The sequence below is a fragment of the Vipera ursinii genome (genome assembly GCF_947247035.1).
Source record: "Vipera ursinii genome assembly, chromosome: 1".
In the NCBI taxonomy this organism is placed as follows: domain Eukaryota; kingdom Metazoa; phylum Chordata; class Lepidosauria; order Squamata; family Viperidae; genus Vipera; species Vipera ursinii.
The window spans coordinates 59,861,245-59,882,141 of NC_139512.1; the positions used below are offsets into that span (position 1 = coordinate 59,861,245).

Genomic DNA, 20,897 nt, shown 5'->3' on the forward strand with positions numbered 1-20,897 from the left:
ACTGCAGTTTTAAGTGAGTGCAGTCCCATGATATATTAACTTTTATAAGTGTTGTTTAGCGATGGAGTTCTTGATCTCAATTACCCTTGGTAAGTAAAGACTGCCTGCCAATCTAAATAAATGATTTTGTAATGCTATAGTACTTTTAAATTATTATTTATATTAAACTTCATTGTGGTAGAAATACAATTAAATATCTACCTTATCGCATTCTGAGTCATGACATTAAGCCACAGAAACTGTATATGTCTAATAAATAACAGTACAATTTATTCAATAATCAGCAAAATTTACAAAGTATTTAAGAATAAAATACATGTTCTAGGATAATGTTGCAGAATCCAGTCTGGATTATTCGCCAGGACCAGAGGTTTTGACATTTGAGCTTTCGGACACATGCTGGGGGCCATCTTCAGGGATTTTTTCTCTAGCAGAGTGTGTGCAGAATGTGAGCATAAAAACTGTGACCAGATTACAACGTTTGAGGAATAGTTATAAGAGGTATATATATATGCCTCTTATAAACTACTATATTTATAATTTATAAATATAATTATAAATAATTATAATATAATGTTTGGAATAACTTAAATGAACAAATCTTTGTACATTATACTGTATCTTTGTTATCAGCTGTTCCATACAGCTGTCTCTAGAATGTTAATAACAAAGAAAATAATCACCTAGGATTTGGTTCTAGGATTGCTGCTAATCAGTAATTTTAAATTACATAAAAAGGAGTTTTTAAGTTAGCTTTATTAAAACCCTTTAGTTTTAATATTATATCTCATACTTCTTTCACTGTCAGGACATAGTTAGATTTCAAAAATTATAGTGCATTTCTTGTTTACAATCATGTCTTTGTCACAACAGTTTCTACTTACCAGAATAGGAATTGTAAATAACATATATTCTTTTTACTTATCAGGATAGGAATTGTGAATATCTTAAAACTGAAAGCCAGTTTGATATAGAGATTAAGTATCAGGCTGGAAACTGGAGAGTGGGAATCAAGATGTAGTGGATAACAAATCATTGTGAAGATTTCTATGTAGTGTTCTCAGTTTGCTATCTCCATAGCTTTTCTGAAATCAGTAGACGATTCTAGGTTGTATATTAAAAATTTCAAAACATGCCAATGTTGAACATTTCTATGCCTCAGATAGTCTTGATTTAGTATTCTAGACCTTTAAAATATGTCTCAGTTCCACAGTAAGGAATATAGTAGAATATTTAAAATACTATCAATTGGAAAATAATGACATTAGAGGTGATTGAATACATACTGCAACTTAATTTTATATTAGAGAAGGAACATTTAGGATAAAACACTAAAGATAATTTACACATTTTACTTAAATCTAGATCATAACACAGTTCTGACTTGACCTCTTGCCAAATACTGCTGATATTTAAATAAGAATATAAATGAAGAATGTTGTTCCCTCACGTATCTATCCTACTAATATAGTGGGAAGTGACAGTGCATAAGCTTTACTTTGATATATATCAATTTCACATTAGGATATTTATAATGTTTTAGTTGGAGTAACTAAACATTTCACACCTAGTATATGTTCACTTTACCACCAATTACAACCAAGTTATTTAATTTTTTCAAGATTCTTGTAGTGGGTATTAATAAGCTATATTTAAAGAAATCTGTTTTAAGAATTGCAAAGCTCTTTCACAAAGAAAATATATTTATACAGAGCTAGGTCTACACATTTTACAAAAAGATGAAATGGTAGAGGTTGCTGCTACTTCTAATTATAGATGAGAAATTTTGAATTGATTACAGTATTTTTCCCCTTAGGGCCTTTCTTTCCTATTATATTTTTATAAATATTTTTATCATAAAAATATAAAAGAAAGATGTCATATTACTATTAGATATGTTTATTGCCTTGAGTTATTTATGCAAACAATAAAGGTAGGATATAAATAAATATTTCTAAATGAATCTGAACATGCCCACTTCAGACATTTTATATTAGGACAGGAATTGTCATCTTGCATGACCTTTGTTCTTGAGGCTTTTAAGTTTTGGGAGACATGTTTAACTGTTCTAAATAATCTGTTTAGAAGTAATGTATATTTATAATGTGGCACAGTTACTAGCCTAACATTTTCTTCTAACTTGATTAAATTGTTGCTTTTCTTCCTTTATCATAGTTAACTGGCAAAATTTATTCTCAGATTATGAATGAAGCTTGAATTCTTGCATGAAAATATTTTTTTAAAAATAATAATAAAAACAGAGAAAAAGTTATTCAGTTAAGATACATTAATTCTTTTTTTAATCTAACATACTGTTGCATAGTGCCACATGTAATTTATAAAGAAAGTTCATGACTATAATCTAAATATTATATATATATATATAAATATATATGTAGATCTAGAGTCTCGGGTTTCTTCCCGCGTTCCTTTCATCTTCAGAAAGAAACCCGAGACTCTAGATCTACACATACAGACACCCGCGAGAATCTACGAAAATAAATATGTGTATATATATATATATATATATATATATATATATATATATATATATATATATATATATATATATAATTTTAGATATCAGTATGCCTTGAATCTGAAAACTCACTATACTCTTATCGTAAAAACCTAGTTCCTAGTAGATTCATTATTAATGACTTTATTTAATTCATTTCAAATGTCATCTGAATAAGTGGCCTCATTTTTTTTTCTATCAATAAACTTATCAAATAATGATTGTGCATGGGTAGGTATATTCTTGTATTTGTTCTGAATGTATGCACATAAACTTCAAAGCTCTAATATTAACTCTTATAATGAGTCAGCAAATCTGATGGTACTATTATTTAATGCCAGATCAATCCATAACAAAGTAGTGTGCTTGAAAACAGTTTGGGATAGATTTCGTAGGGACCGAAGACCTCTTACACAGTGCAGGAAATAAAAGCATTTTTCATAGATAATTCTCCATCTTCATAATCAGTTTTGGTGAATGGAAGATATCACTTCCTTTAATAAATGCAGTTACTGTTAAACTGTATTTTTTCCTAATACTCACAATCTGCCTACCTATAGTTAAATCCATTATTCTGTGTCCTGTCCTATAGAACAAAAGAAAACATCCTGATTTTCTATGTAACACACCATCATATATTGTTGATGATGCTGTTGTATTGTCCAATACCACCACCATCACCACCCGTGCCTTCAATAACATATCCAGTTTTTTCAATCTGTCTTCAGTTGGTTTTTTTTTTAGTTCTCTGATCAAATTTGTTGACTTTCTCTTATGAAAGGGGAATAAAGTGAAACAATTTCTTTTTGTCATTTTGAAATTATATTTCAATTGATGCAATATAAATTGGAATTGTTCTTTTTTTGCAGGCCATCATATTGCTGACTCATATTAAGCTTGTAATTAATCACAATTCTAAGCTTTTCACACATACTATTATCAAGCCCAGTTCATTTTTTTTACTAATTATAGAAGCATATATTTGTCTCTGTTTTCATTTTATAACTATCAATCCACTGCCCTAACCTATCAAGATTGTTTTGAATTTTAGAATATTAGCTATCCCCTCCACTTGTGTGTTATCTGCAAATTTGCATTTTTTCCACTTCTTAATGCAAATCATTGCTGGACCTAATACAAAGCTTTCATCACCCCCACTTCATATCATTGTAGTTTAATGAGGGCCTATTAATAAACACACTTTGAATATGATTTACAAATCAGCTGTTGATACACTTAATAAATATAATATCTAAACCATACTTCACTATCTTGAACACTGCAACTTTGGAGTTTTTTGCTTTTTGTTTGTTTGTTTGTTTCAATAGTGTGAAGCCCAATCCCATTTGGCTCAGCAGCCAGACTGGGCACACCTCATTAACAGCAGAATTAATAAGATAGCAAAGGTTCACTGGGCGGTAGAGCACAAGTCAGCTGAGGTCTCGGAGTACTTCTGTATTGCAAGGGTGACTGTGGCTGGGACTGGACTGTGCTCGGATGGCTGCAGCTTCCAAAGGTGTGGCAAGCAGCTACAGATCCACATTATTATGGGTCTGCTTGCTGCCCTGCAAGACAGAATGTAGGACAGGCAAAAGGGCAGAGAGGGTAAGAAAATAGTCGTATGGGAGGACTCCGTCAAACCAAGACCAGAACTGCATAATTACACATCACCCCCACCGCGGAATGTAAAAAAGAGGAAGAACAACTACTTAGAGCCTCCGGCATGAAAATACAGGCCAATGACTATAGCTCCGTGGTGGTGAACCTATGGCACGCGTGCCACAAATGGCATTCAGAGCCCTCTCTGTGGGCCACGTGCACTGTCGCCCCAGTCCTAGGCCTTCAGCTGGGTTTTATGAAACCTTTCCACTTTAGTCCTCTGCCACTGTGTGCAAAAAACAAACAAAAAAAGGTTCAATCAATCAATTTCAACTTCTCACGGGGGAAAAAATCTCGCAAAATTGGAATTGATTGATTGAACCTTTTAGTCCCACTCAGTCTGCTGTTACCACTGTGGCCACACACACCCAGTGCGCCATGCCCACCCAGTACCCGATGATACATAAATGGGTTTTGGGTTGCAGTTTGGGCACTCGGTCTCTAAAAGGTTCACCATCACTGCTATAGCTAATAGGACTGACAGTAATCCTTTTCCGACAGCAGACACTCAGAGAAAATCACACTCCATAGGAATGAATGCAAGGCAACTTGAAAGAATACAGCCAGTTGAAACGAACAGAGCAGTGATGCGCTCTATGAGTGCAGCTTAAAAACGCTGATGATATAAATTCAGTCTCCCCACTCTGATGATTTCATCCTAATGACGTTGGTAGAAAATCTTTCAAAAGGGATGTCATAAGAATCTATAAAAAAATGCATGATCAATAAAATCTATGTAAAATACTTTGTGCAGTTAACCTGCTGGTATGAAATATAGTTAAATCATCTGATTATTTTTGTTAGTAAAATTTCATTGTCTGAATATTATCTGGCTTTTCTCCACAATAATAATAATGTAGCAAGGTCTTTTTTTTGTCATCCAGGCACCACTTAATTATTTATGTTTTAAAAGTTTAATTTTAAAAATCAGAAAGGTATCATGGTATAAAGGAGATCACCAACCACAATCATCAACTTATTTTTTAAGAACGTCTCTAGATTTCAAACAGTCCTAAAAACTTTATAGAAAATAAAAATTATCATAGCTTTTATCATAGTGCTTCTTTCCTGCCCAAGACTGCCTATCTGCCCCCACACACAAAAAAATAGGACAGTGGGGAGCAGCAAAGTGGTTGCAAGGTTACAGAAAGTCATACTAGTTTGATCATTTTTTGTTATGTAACAGTTGTATTCTTCATTGTAACTATATTCTGAATATGAAACCTCCTAACATCCTAATTTTGCAGAAGGTTCTTAGAATTCCAAGTGCTCCAATCAGCCATACAAACCTAGCAGCTCTCTTATGTTAATACAATAATTAATAAAATAAATAAATCAGTATAGAAAGAAACTTGGAAAGTTCTGAGTTACATTTTAATAAATTATTCAGCTGCTCTTTTATAAGTATTAATAACATGGGATTTAACACATCTAATTGCATGCTTCTTGTGTCTGAGAATCTGCCAAGAAAAAGATATTAGCAGCCCTGATGTTAGGAAATCTTTAAATTGCTCATAATTAATGATGTGCAACGAATAAATGAAATAAGGCTTAGTTGGCTAATGCGCACACTATTGGAGCAGATAATCACTTCATACAAGCACAAATGATATCAGAACAGTATCTTCTTCAAAATATTCTTTACTGTTAGAGTATCTCTCATCTGCCATTACATACCTGGCTGTCACAGTAGATCTTCTCCTACCGGGGTATCAAATTCAATTTTATTGAGGGCCAAATCAGCATTATGGTTGCCCTCAAAGGGCCAGATGCGCATGGCCAGGTAGGTGTGGCTGGCTGTGTGTGGCCAGGTTGGCCTGATTAGGTAAGCGTGGCTCGGTGGGCATGGCCGAATAGATGCACCCAGCCCAGCTCTGTTTCCCTAAGGAAACGGCTGGGAGTGCCTGGCTCTGCTTACTTCTTCCTCGAGGCAGCTGCTGCTGCTGTGTTCACTCTCCTTGGCCAGGTTGCTCATGGTGGGTGCAGGATGGTAGTGTGTGGGGGGGTGAGGCTCACAGGTGCCACTCCAAGGTGGGTGCTTCACCTGGTGGGCTGCAGTGGCAGCTTCCCCTCTGAGCCTGCATGTTTCCTGGGCTGGAGGAGAGTGTAGGGGTGGCGGGACTCCTGCTGAACAGGGTTGCTGCTGCCACCATGGGGGCAAGGCGAGGCAGGTGGTGGGATGGCAGGGGGGGCTAGCTGTAGGGCCCCAAGATGTGCAAGTTCAGGTGGGGTGGGGTGGGGCCAAGTGTGGCTTATTGAACATCCCGGGCTCATATCCAGCTGGCCGTCGCTACCAGACAATGAGCAGCTGAGGAGCCAGCAAGCTGCAGTTGCTGCTAGGCACTGCCAGCCTCCGCATGCTTGCTGCTTCCCGTGCATGCACCCAGGGGCCGCACCTGGCCAGGTTAGGGTGGGGTGGACCAGGGCTGAGGTTGTAGGGGCCAGCCCCTCGCTGTCTCCAGGGCAGTTCCAGGAGCCAGATCTAAACACATCACAGGCCAGATCTGGCCCACAGGCCATGAGTTTGACATGTCTGTTCTTCTAAGTCCCTCTACATTATAGTATGAAGAAAACAAACAAAAGACTTTTAGCACAATTGAGTTTTTCTACATTTTACATGAAAGAGAAAGATATATTTGATGACTACCATTTAGTATTTTTATACTTCTGTGTCAATGTTTTTGTAATTACATAAATCCTAAAATCTGATATAGTGTAGCAATACAATAAAAATCTAATCCAACAAAGTAAATTGTTTTATGGATATTAACTTAGAGAATTAAATAATGATTATTTGTCATTGTCAGACAAAATTATTACTCATTAGTCTAAAATGGGTGCAAGGACAGTATATGAGAATATGCAATGTTTGAGCCTTTCATATCACCCAACCTATCCAAGGCCCTTTTCAACTGCAACTGGAGAGGAAACTCAATACTTCAACCATCCTTATGGCAAACACATTTGCTCTTTGATATTGCTTATTTACATAAAATACTATGTCCTTATACTCTGCCGAAATTCAACAAACCACATAGACACTGTTTGTGGGTAAATATATTGTGCTATTGACATGAAAGTGATGCCATTTATTACTGGAAAAAAAGAGAAGGAAAACTCATTGCAAAGTTTTACAAGCCACTATATATTTTCAATTACTGATACGGAAAAGAAATAGAGATAAGCAATAGCATATCAAAGAGCAAGAACAAATTTTAAAGAGAAAATACAGAGTTCATTAAATTCTCAGGCCAGTTTAATTTAGGAAAAAAAATGCATTACAGTTAAGTCTGTTAAATTGAAGAAAATCTAAAGTGAGGGGATGAGCTCTAAAAAGTTCTGAATCAGCTCATTTCAAGATCTGCCCACTACTGGAATACTCAGAACACCCTTTTACAAGTTTTCTTATTCTTCATCCACTTCTCTTGACTTTCATTTCTACAGGCTTCTGTGTTATATTGGATCAGTGACAGAGCAGCAACCAGCAATTATTCTGTAGAATACTGTATGTATCACTTTATCCCTAAAGGGATACTCTTGAGTGTGTCAATAGATTATCACATTTTCTGCTAAACTGCTATATTGCCTTCATTTTATTTTATGAAAAACACAATGTATAGAGACTAAAATTTCTGAAATGTTCTTTGTAAAATGGTGGTTTTTAAAATAGGATTAACTTAGAAAAAAATAATAACCTGAAAGGTCATTTTCTAAATTACCTAGCTAAAGAAATTGTTATTAAACAACCTTACAGCTATTTTCTGAAGTAGAATTGGAAATAATACCCTTCCCCCCAAAAAATGAAAATAATACAAAGCAAGTGATTCTAACAATGTAATAAAGAAATCTTATATAAATAAGGTGAATAAAAAATAAAAATGTAATATATTTATTTCATATCAAGAAAAGATTGTACTGGTGACTCAGTATTTTCAGATTTTGTGCGTGTGTATTGAAAAGTAAGAAATTGGTTTATCAGATTAACCATAGAGTAACAATAAATAATAGCAAAGGTTAAGTACATATTATTCATTTTGAGCTTAGAATCACAATAGAAACATACATTTAAATATACATGTAAATTTTAAAAATAGTTTATTGGTACAGGACATCTTACTCTTCAAAGAGGTTTTTGATATTATAGTCTCCAAAATGTTCACTTCCATTGCCTTACTAGGCATCTGCTAGAGCAGGGGTGTCAAACTGGTTGTCCGTGCAGCCCACCCCACATCCACAAAGGCAAACAAGTCATGATATGTCACATGATATGATCGAGTTTGACACCGTGTGCTAGAGAAATGCAAGAAAGGCCAGAAAACGTGCCAGTTATTTTTGTGTATTTGTGCTTAGCAGGAAATAAACTTGGGTAATGGTTTCTAAACATATCACAAGAGCACTGGCTCTATAAATCATTGGCTCAAATTTGCACCTACCTTTGAGATCCAGTATTTTTTCCTGTCTTTGTTATTGAGTATTGTGGAATGAAAAATCTTCATCGGGGTCCAGTTCAAACAAAATGGAGACTGCTTTAGAAGGAAGGTTGTAGTTTATTGAAGAACAAAGCCAGACAGAACCATGGCTCTGGGAAAGATGACCACATGTTGTTGGGAGTGGTGGGTTTTCATACCTTCTTGGGCTTTTGAGGTTGTTTCTTGTTCCTGTGGCATGAACCTTGACCTGAGGTTTTGAGTGTGTCCTTTTTGGTATTAGTGGGTTAATCCTATTATGTCCCAAAGGTCGTATCCTGGCTTCTCTGGGGCAGTGGCTGATGGCTTACTTCCTGTGTTAGATTTCTTGGGTGAGGGGTTGCTGGTTCTAATTCTATCACTCTGCTATTGTTAGCTATCAGTTTTGCTGCAAGGGATTTCAAAAGATCCTGTCTTGAATAGGCTTCTGCCTAGTAGTATTTGTTCATGAATGGGGCCTCAGACTTTCTGAATGGGATTATCAAATCTGCATTTCTACAGACTGGCCTCTGCCTGGGGGTTATTAAGGAAAACTGGGTCTCCTTTTCTGCCTTTATGATCCTTTGGGGAAATATAATATTCTGCCTTTTTAATATCCCAAAAATATTTCTTTCTCTGAGGGGACTGACTTCCCACAGTATTATGAGGAGAAACTTGGGAGACGATGCAAAAGGTTTCTTTTCCCACACAATTTAATACTTTTAAAATTAAAGCAAATTAAATTTCTTTAATTCTTGTGCTGTGGTAAAATCATTTACATTTAATTTACTTTCAAGTTTCCTGAAAAAAGAAATACTTTCCCAAGCAATAAATATTATGTATCTTTCATTCTTGAATCAAAACATACAAAGTGCATGCTTTTATATTGCTTGGTTAATTAAGGAGACAGGAAAGTTGCACATATGCATTTTATTTAGTTATTACTAGTAAATAATTTAATAGTCTCAATTTTTATATGTATGGAAAAACAGTATTAATTACTTTATTCTCAAACAAATGGAAAATATTCTAGATTATCCATTATCCATTGACACTCTTTTCCTTCATAAATCATTTATCTACCCAACAAGCTCTTTTCCAATTTTTTTTGGAGGGGCAACTGTGGCTTCATTATCAAATATTTAAAATTGTGAGAAGATATTTCTGAAGCCATCATGAAACTAACAAAAGAAACTAAGGTCAAATTTGCTAATGCAGACAGTTAGCAAAATCATTAGCAATTAGGCAAATTGTAAATACAAGGATGGAAGGGAATGGATGTAATATGATGTGCCCAATTTCTGCTTCTCCTAGAGCAGGGGTGTCAAACTGCCAGCCCATGGGCCAGATGCATGTCACGGAAACCACGCCCACCCCATTGCTGGCAATGGCAAAACAGTCCTGATACGTTGCGTGACATCACGTGACGTCACAAGTTTGACATATTTGTCCTAGGGGATCCATAGAGGAAGGAAGAAAGGGAGGGAGGGAAAATAGCAATCAATCTCCAAATAACTAAATTTTTCAAAGAAATCTGATATTAGAAAACTTAATAGTGATAAATGTATTTTCTCAGAAATAAAATACTTCAAAGGGTAGAATTTATAAACTGTTCCTTTAATTTATGTGTATTCTGTCAACTCAGGGAAGAATCTTTAAAAAGTTTGCATTCATTTATAACAACTTATAAAATTTATGAACCATTAATTCATAAAAACTTTTTGTTCAATTGAATAAGCGTGCTCATTTCATTTTAAACAAAGAACTAACTATTCATGATATCTTTTAATTACAAATTTTCAAACAATATTCAAGACTATTTTCTATTCTGTTTTCGATAATCTTGCCTATATAAGGGGTTTCCAAATTTGACAACTCTTAAGACTTAAAACTCCCAGAATTCCACAAATCTAAAAGTTGCCAACTTTAGAGACCCTGCTATATATGATCTAGTTGGATCAAATAGAGTAACTTTAATTAGTGAAAAACATTTCACAATGTAGTTATTTTTTTAAAAAGAAAAAAAATATCTATAAACAACTGCAGATTTTAATGTTTTATTCATCAAAAACTTTGTTAGCAAAAGAACCATTTTAAATCATTTGCTGGAATGAATATAGGCCATATAATTCTGTGATGAAATTGCTGTTCAGCTAATTTATTTTTGGTTGAAATAGAGCATAACTTTTACAAATAGATTGTGCCACCACCAATGCCACACAACAGCAATAAAACTAATAGATTGAGCTCACTAGAGAATCAGTTTTTTTAAAAAAAAATCATGATAGGCATCATTTTCTAGAAATGTGTACTTTATTGCTTTTAAGACATTCAGTAGTTCTGAGAAATGGTTGTCAATGCATTTATTGGGAGAATGACAAGAGATTATTGCTGATTTCAGAGTATAAAGATGTTCTTGTTTAAGAATGGATTAAATACGGTTCTGAGCATCCACATCTATTAAAAATTACTTTAGCAACTAAAATTGCATTGCCTCCTCATGGAAAACACCCTCTTCCCAAGTTTTCTTCAGATGGCAAATAATGATATTTAGATATTCTGCTCTTAACTAGTCTTAGAATATGCTACCAGTTTGGCCTAAATAATTTTCACCAATCTTATGCTGAATGTAGCAATTGTGCCCTGGTTATCCATAAGAAGAAAAAATAAATCAGAAATATACAGTATCATTCTCAATAATGCAGTTTAGGGGGAAAAGGTTTTTCTTATGAAGTAACAAAATATAGCCAATCGATAAATGAGTAGCATTACCAGCAACTGTTTGACTATCTATGTCAAACAAACATTCCTTGAGTGTGGCCTTTGCTAACTTATAGCCCAGAGATAGTAAGTAAGTGGAGGAAGTCCTAAGAGAGAGCGCTTGTTGTAAACTGCTTGTTTGAAATCTGTCCTCTAATGTCAGCGGTATTAAGCCTATAGGGAAAAGTGTCAGCTTCAGTCAGTAGTGTAACACAGCTTGCCATCACATAAAATAAATGGAACTACATCTCACCTCCCTTAGAATAGAGTTTAAACTTCCAAGAACTGATTTCTGAGATAGCCAACTGCCCCACATTTTTCTACTAATTTTGGAATAATAGAAATATATTCTCATAACATTGTATTTTGGCGGGAAATTGTGCCAACAATGTCATATCTTAATTCTAGGATTTTTAAGTACTTAATTATTCTGAATGCTTTTAAACAAATGAATGTTTGGTTACTGTTATATAGCAATATTTCATATCTGATTGCACTTTATATTACCAAATATGTGAATAAATTTTATATATTTCATGTTGGGCTTCAGTACTTTGGATTCAGTTTCAAAAGTCTGGGTTAGCACACGTGAGAGTACAGATATAATACTTGTCTGGAGTTCCTCAGGGTAGCACATCTTTCCTTAAATTTCATACCTTCTTTTGCCAGCTTCCATGTATTTCCAAGTAATTGTGTGGCTACTTTAATAAATTGTAGGCAAGTTCTTCATTTTCATCACTGAAGTGCCTTGTTTGGAATCAAAACCAAAATATTGCACGGCCTTATTGTATATTTCAATGTGCAGGCAGCCACATTTATTATTATAAAAAATTGAAGCACATAAATGAAGCAATTCAGAATTCATCAGTTGTTTTTGCAAATGTAATTTGAAAGTTATGAAACATTAATGTATGAAATACAAAGTGCCTTTAGACCACAGAATAAAAACAAATCGAAGATACAGATTATATTAAAACTATGCATCAATATAGTCTGTTTTCACTAGTCAAAATATGCTTATTACACAGAAAATATTTGTATATGTATTTTGAGGGCAAAAGTCTAAAATGTGCAAGAAAAAAACATGAAAATGCAAAGAACAATGCACGCACAAGGTTTATTTCTTTTCAAGTAGATATCAAATTATTCTAAACGAGATGCCCCCTTCATTCTCTTTTATAGCGTACAGAGATGGCAGTGGGAATACAGTTTTGATTCATTGTTTTTATTATTTCTACTTAAATGTATGAAATCTAACTTTTTGTATGGATTTGAATAATAGTGCTGTGTTCATATGTGTAGGCAGTAAAAGGCACATTTGTTTTTCACAGTTGGAAAAAGCTTTCTACAATTTGAAAGCTCTGTCATTTTTCAGTGTTTATCATAAATTTCCAAAAGCTGCTTAGTGAGTTGCAAAAAAAAGGCCTCCCTCCCTTTCTTTCGTTCTTCTGCTAGTTTTGTAGCTTCCACAGCATCCACACCTTTAATCAAATTCATCCTAATGTTGCGTATGGTAGAGGTGGTAGAGTACATATGATCTTACTTCAAATGCTCTCTATCCTAGATCAGTGCTTTTCAACCTTTTCACAGATTGTACCACTTTTAGGACATGACAAAATTCAAGTACCACCCATGCTTAGCAAAGTGTCAAAAACTTGTTGACCAAAAAGAAAAAAAGTACTGGGTTTAATTTCTTCGGTGTGGGTTTCTTTGCTGAATCACTTTTTTCCCCACTGATAATGTATGAGGAATTTATCCATATTTATCAATATGCACACTACCTTGGTGGTCAGATGGCTAGTTGGCCCTTCTTCCTCTCTCCCTCTCCTCTCTCTCTCTCTCTTTCACTGCCTGCTGGACTCTCCCCTACTACAGCCTTTCCTCCTTCATTGAACCCTCTGTTTGGCTCACAGAAGCCTCTCCTCTTCTTCCTCTCTTTCTTTGTCCCCTTCTCTTTCTCTATCATCTTTTTTTCTCTATCCTTCTCCCGCCAAAACCTCGTCCTTTAATAGCCTCTCCTCTCTCGCTCCTCTTTTGGGTGTGCTGGAAGCTCCGATCAACATGTAGCTGTGCACGCCAATCCTGGGGCCCTGGCAGTTCTGCAGCTCCAGCTGACTCTCTCATCCCAAGGCCTGTCTTCTCAGCAGAGCACCAGCAGCACCACAGCTCCAGCTGACTCTCCCCCAGGCCTGTGCAACACTTCTGCCACTTCAGCTCATCGGCACTGCCGCTGCTTCAGCTCATCCCCCCCACTACACTTGTCTAGGTCACTTACCACCTGCCAGGTGCTGAAGTACCACATGTACCACTGGTTGAAAAGCCCTGTCCTAGATAAGGGTACACAAAAAATAAGTGCTCAATTTCAAACTGGGTGCAGGGTCACTAGAATCTTCTAACACTTGTCTTGATGAGACAAAATTTAGAATGACTCAAGGATTTCCATGTTCCGTCTGGAACAAAGCTCAAAACTTTATATACATGCTGGCTAGAAGAAAAAATGTGAACTCATAATTGCTGTCTACAATTCCACCTGCGGCCAAAACAAATTATTTAGAAAACAATATTGTTAGCATTCATGCTGTCTACAACTGTCTCCATTTATATAAAGACATTGTTATCATTCAGTCTATACTAGTATAAGATACTCTAGGTGAGACTTGTTTCTGTATACTCTTAAAAATCCTAAACCTAAAAATCATATCCTTAAGATAAGTGTTCTCCAGAAGTAGTTAACATAATTAGCTGTGTCAGTTCCACTACATATACCAGATCAGGAAATGAATTCCACAGGAAGGCTAAAACTATTTTTATTGAGACTGACTATAACAGAATCTTTCAAGTCAGATTGTGTGATGCCTCCTGCTCCTGCATAGTGTAGTGAATTAGGGTGGTGTCTACGTAATCTGCTTTAAAATTGTTCTCGGGGATTTAAAAAATGCTTCAGTCTCTTTTTTTAAAATAATGGTTGCAACACATCTTTCTCAATATTATATGGATTAAAAATAAGTTTATAGATTTCCATGTAATGAAGAATAAGCAATCTATTCTCATTAAATTATATTAATTAGTAAAATCAAGTTTCTGAACTGTGTAAATCAAAATGAAAAATTAAATTATTGCATGTCATTATATTCAATCTTCAAAGAATACTGTAATACTTGCTACAAAACATTGGTAGCAAATTATATTATCACAAGACCTCAATAATCACATTAAAAAAATCTCAAATTCTGAAAGGGCCAAGTTTTTAACATGCATTGTGGTTTTCTGCTGTACTTTCCCATGTGTACTTAAAGTTTTCCTAAAGATTGGAATAAACGAATATACAAAAAGCGAATGGTGAAGGTTATTACAGGAAAAGATTTTTTTTTAAAAAAGGATGGAAAGTTTTACACACAAAATGTGTAATTCACTAATTCAAGGAATTCTTGGAATTTCTATCAAATATATCTATATTTGGCTCCAGAAGAGGCTAAAATTATACTTACTAATTTGAATTTCTTTTTTAATGCTTAGTATCTAGCAAATACTTTTAGGTGAAAGAATATGCCTTTATTATGCAACTTCTTTTGAGCTAACTATAGAACTTAAACTCTAAATAGCAGATAGAGAACAAAACTATCATTAATAGGAAAAAGTCACATTTACTTGCTTTTATTTTACATTTTCACTTAATATCAAATATAATTGGTATAACTTGTTGTCACTCATACATTTAATTTCTTTATTCTGTTATGTTAAAATGTACAGTTTATTAGCAATTTTGATAGGTCTTTGAAAGTTTTATTTGCCCACCGTGCACCTTTGGCTCACATGAACAGGTGGTTATCAGGTGATAATTCTGTCAAAAAAGGTGGAAGAGTATAGAAATAAAGTTCATATTAAGATGTTTTATATGGAGACTGTGTTTCGCACATTAGATGGTGTAGAATGGTGGGGAAGTAGCCATTAAATACATTGATTATGCATGTATCTGAGTTCTCTTTATCTTTTGTCCAGACAGATACCAATGCTAGGTCTCCAATGCAACTATATTACTATTAGAAGCATAGTATAGTTAGTAGCTTGAGAATACTGAGACCAGTTTCAGTAACACTTTAAAAATTGAGCCATGTGCAGACATCATTTAATAAATGTGATTTGTACTGTCTATGTTAATATGTATCCCAAGCTAAACTATGAAAAATAATGTCCTAATATTTCCATGATGTCAAGAGTTATTGAAAGTCAGGTGGCATACAAGCTTCATAAGTTATTATTCTATTGAGAATGAGATATCCATAAAACATGCTAAATAGATATAGGAAATGTGTGAAAGTGGAAGATAGTCACTGTAGTATAATCTTAATTTACATCAATGTAGTGAGCTAAGTCACATTTACAAATTAGTAGAATGATTTGTTCTTGATTAATTCAAGTGTTATTGTTTTCAGGGGAAACTTAAGTTTATGATCCATTTTATGATTTGCATACAATTTCAGCATGTGTTAAGCTGCACCTTAGATAATGGTTGTGTATTAATATACAATATGCTGTGTAAGTATTCTGTGCCAGTTAATTTTAAAACTAAATTCTATGCAGTTGATTAGGAATTAAACAAATGCAAGCATAGATTAGATATGGCAAAGGAATTTCCTCCATTATATGAATTGCCTTCCAGAACATTCTTCTGTTGGAAAATGTTTGTCTAGCTTAATCCCAAAGAGCATGTTGAATTAAAGAACATACTTGCATACTTTATTGTGATTAGAATGGGATATCGTTAGGTAAATGTAAGTAGCATATCGCACTTTTCTTACTGAAATGTAATTGCACAAAAATCTGTTAAGCTATTTCACTATCAGTAATTAAATGTCTTTAGTTTAAATAATTAGGTAAGAAAAAAATGAAAAATTGCATAGAGAGCTATTTTCCCTGAAATTTGACACAAATGCCCATGTTTCCCTATTCTTTTTCATCCTAGATTATTTATGCAGTTTAGTGAGAATAAAGGATAACTGTCAAGTAGGGGCTTTTTGTTAGAAAATAACAGAATAATCATTTTATAAATAAATAATGACCATAAAAATAATGAACAATATTAGAATAATGAACCTATTAGAATAGATACATGTCCAATTACTTTTTCTTCCATCAAAAGGCTTGCTAATTCACTGAAGTATTTGCGTACAGAAATTCTGTTGAGCTATGTATACAATGACGACCAATGATTTATTAGAAGGCGATCTCTTATTGAGTATCTGATGAATCATGAACAAAAGTATTATAAAATAAGCCTGTTTGTTTGACTAATAGAATTTCAATTTGCCTAAGAATTTCACTGTTAGACTGGATTTTTCAAAACATATTCAATTTCATGCCAGAATTCGTATAAGTACTTAAAAGTATGAGCTTGGTTCTTAATTCAGGTTTATATTTGTAAGAGAATAATCTTTTGAGTTTTTCTACTTGTTTCAGGCAATAAAGAATTGAACTGTTGTATGTGCAAAACAGAAGTATTATTCATATGTATTTTTTTTAATTACAGGTAAAGATAATAGTTCCCAACAGCACAGCAGGTCTGATAATAGGGAAGGGAGGTGCCACAGTCAAGGCTATAATGGAGCAGTCAGGGGCTTGGGTGCAGCTTTCCCAGAAACCTGATGGGATCAACTTACAAGAGAGGGTTGTTACTGTAAGCGGAGAACCTGAACAAAACCGAAAAGCTGTTGAACTCATCATCCAGAAGATACAAGAGGATCCTCAGAGTGGCAGCTGTCTCAATATCAGTTATGCCAATGTTACAGGTCCAGTGGCCAATTCCAACCCAACGGGATCTCCTTATGCAAACACTGCTGAAGTACTACCAACAGCTGCGGCTGCGGCAGGGCTCTTAGGACATGCAAACCTTGCTGGAGTTGCAGCCTTTCCAGCAGTTTTATCTGGCTTCACAGGCAATGACCTGGTGGCCATCACCTCTGCACTTAACACCTTAGCCAGCTATGGATACAATCTCAATACTTTAGGGTTAGGTCTAAGTCAGGCAGCGGCTACTGGGGCTTTGGCTGCAGCAGCTGCCAGTGCCAATCCAGCAGCAGCAGCAGCCAATCTGTTGGCCACCTATGCGAGTGAAGCCTCAGCCAGTGGCAGTACAGCTGGTGGCACGGCGGGGACATTTGCATTAGGTAGCCTGGCTGCTGCTACTGCTGCAACCAATGGATATTTTGGAGCTGCTTCTCCTCTAGCTGCCAGCGCCATTCTAGGAACAGAGAAATCCACAGATGGCTCAAAGGATGTAGTTGAAATAGCAGTGCCAGAAAATTTAGTTGGTGCAATACTTGGAAAAGGAGGGAAAACATTAGTAGAATACCAAGAGTTGACTGGTGCAAGGATACAGATCTCCAAAAAAGGAGAATTCGTTCCTGGCACAAGGAATCGGAAGGTAACTATTACTGGAACACCAGCTGCAACCCAGGCCGCACAGTATTTAATAACACAACGGATCACCTATGAGCAAGGAGTTCGGGCTGCCAATCCACAGAAAGTGGGTTGATCATGCTAAACGTGAGATTGTTTTAAACCCCTCCTTACCTTATTTTCAAGAAGGATGTACTGTACTTTGCAGAAGTGAAGTTTTTTTTTCTGTTATTAATATATAATTATGCAAATGAATGCGACTATGTTGACAATGTGTATATGTAAATATAATGTGTTTTACCAGATGTTTCATAGAAAAAAATTTTTCTTGACCTGTTTTGTTCTCTATACTTTGCTTGTGTATATTTGTCAGAGGTGTTTCTAGTGTAAGATTTAAGCCTGCCATTTTACCAGCATTATTGTAGTTTAATGATTGAATGTAGAGAGGGAAATGCGTAAAGTTTTCAGTATTAGTTCTAGCTAACACTAAATTAACTACTGTTAGGTTGGGTATGGTGGGGTCAGTGACCTAAAATGGAGTGAGGCCAAAGCACTGTCATGTCAGTCTTACTTCCTGCTTAGGGCACAGTGAAGTAGGAAAAAATATTTTGAAAGTAAGTTTTAAAATTTAAAATTATCAAAAAGCAATATAGTTGCATAAAAGCACTGTAAAATATTTAAAAGGTTAAAACTGTGGAAAATTATATTGGTAAGTTTACAGTTCAATAAAAAGCACCTGTTCTCCATCTGAACTAGACAATGGAAATAATGCTGCATGCTGGCCATGGCCCATTCTTCACCATTTGTAAGTTCAACAAAAGTTCTCACATGGAGTCCCACCTCTACCTGAGGTTTGTACATTTGTTTTTAAGCACTGAAATCACTACTGATCCCATTGCCTGGCCAGTAGAACAGTCATTACTCCATTAACATCCTCACTGTTTAGACACATAACTGTGGTACAGTGTATTGGAAATTTTATAAACAAAAAAGTGGAAGTGCCAACAAATTATTGATAGCTGATAATGTTTCATTATCTGCAACTGCTTGAGAAGTAAGTTGCATTTTAAGAGCTTATAATTGTGTATAATTTGTTAACACTAGAAACCTATTAGTATTGTGAATGTAGATTTTACTGTGAAGCTATCTGTGATTTAGCTGTTTTGCTCCCATGATGGAGTCTTTGCAGCATGGCGCTAGCAGCCAATGCAGTTTCTGATACTCAGTAATTTGCATGTTTTGTGGAACATTTTTATGTCACCAATCAGACAGTATTTCCTGCATGCTTATTTAGAAGAGGCAGTTTATCTTGAGAGGTAGTGTGGCCTACCATTGTCAGGCTTTTTGACAGGTCATTTCAGAATAAGCCTTTGTTTCCAAGACCCTACAACTGTCACCCTCTTCTGTACCTCTCCTGAGTGCCAACTGCCCAGGCCATTGACCCACCATCTGTTAACCTCTGAGTTTGCCCACTCAAGGCCACTCATAGGGGCATCCATAACCAAGCACGTCCTCATGCTGTGCATGCAGTCTTAAATTCAATGGACAAAAATAAAATGCTGGCTACCTCTGGATCATCTGGCTGAGCAACTGAATTTCAAAAGAGAATTACTTCCATCTCAACTTCAACCCATTGATTACGTCCATCCTAGCAAGCTAAATGGCATCCCAGCTGCTCCTTTCTGTGCAACCAATTAAAGAACAATGAGTGTGATGCTCCATGTCTGAATTTCGTCCAGCCTCTCTCTGAACTGTGATCTTTGTCCTCATGAACTTTCCCTTTTGTTCATTGAACTATATGGACTCTTCATTTCATATTGATTTACTGTGCAATTTACTTTTGGACATTGAGAACTTGAAATAATTCCCTGATCCTTCCCTTCCCCATCCCCCCACTCCTTCACTATTAATAACTCATTTCTGTCAAACTGTAAGAGTAGAGTCATTTTTATTTTCATTTAAGTTTTTAACATAGGATTGTTATTTCATTTAGTTCTCGGTCTCTAAATATTTATTTAGAGAGTTATTAAAAAGGGAATGATATGCTTGTTTAAAATGAAAGAGAAAAGCTGTAGTAAACTGTGTTACTTGGTAATGACTATTTATCGTCGATACTCTGTAGCTGTGTAAGTTTTGACAAATAGTGTATCTCGTGAAATCAGTGGTTAGCATTGCCGCTATTATATTTACTCATTTTATCATTATAAATGTGCTTAGTTCATCATGTAGCATCACTTGTCTCCCGTCTCATTTTTTCCTTGCATGTCACAAGTCTCAGACCATTTATAATACATTAACAGTGAATAATATCTATGTAAATTTGTCCATGCTGTCTCAGAGTCAGCATGGATGCTGGCAAGGCAATTATTGGGGCCCTATCCTAGTTTAAACTGGTAAAGGGGATGAAAACTAAAATGTATTAGGTTGTATAATAGAAGCATTTCAAATGTTGGGTCTTTAAAATGTTTTATTTAGTCTTAGAAGACTTTCAACCTGTTATATCAAAATTCTACTAGTCCACTGTGGAAACCATACATTTCATCTGGAATTAATGTTAAATTGAGATCATCCTTTAAAGAAAAATACATTGTGTATTTTTTAACTTTTGATGTTGACAAAATGCACATAGTTGAACTTTAAAAGTATAATTGACAATCCTGGAGCTTTTGTGGCCCACCACCAATGCATATATTTTATTATATATGTGTTGGTTAAACTCTATAGCTAAATTGAAATTATTCACCTTTTAAGTGTGATAGTAATAACAAGGGTTTGCATGAATTATCTGTAAGCCAGCTTCATGCTGTTTAAAATATATTTTGAAATTTATAGATCATATAGTATTGATTTGTAAAAAGATTTAACTTATTGCAAAGCAATTAGTATATGGTTTCAAAGCTCATCATGTGTACAGCAAAGGCTGTTCCACTAAAGTGATTTAAAATGGAGAAAACTAATGATACAAGGGCCAAACATCTTATAAAATGCACCTATTTATAGATTTGTTTTACTATAGGGAGGCTGGTGAACACACTGAATAAGAATTACCTCAGTTCTGCAGCTTTCTATGTCTTTTTAATGCATTCTGTTTCAGGGTCACTTTCAATCAATATTTCATT

At 35.1% G+C, this 20,897-nt stretch overlaps 1 protein-coding gene across 3 annotated transcripts in view; it reads left to right on the forward strand.

Moving 5' to 3' along the window:
- Window positions 1-19,949, forward strand: part of NOVA1 (NOVA alternative splicing regulator 1) — a 122,417-nt gene extending 102,468 nt beyond the window's left edge. For all 3 annotated transcript variants that reach the window (XM_083349767.1, XM_083349768.1, XM_083349769.1), the window contains one exon: window positions 16,910-19,949. In XM_083349767.1, the coding sequence (XP_083205893.1) occupies window positions 16,910-17,914 (1,005 nt within the window). In that variant the 3' untranslated portion in view covers window positions 17,915-19,949. The remainder of the gene's footprint in view (window positions 1-16,909) is intronic.
- Window positions 19,950-20,897: the final 948 nt, after the last annotated feature.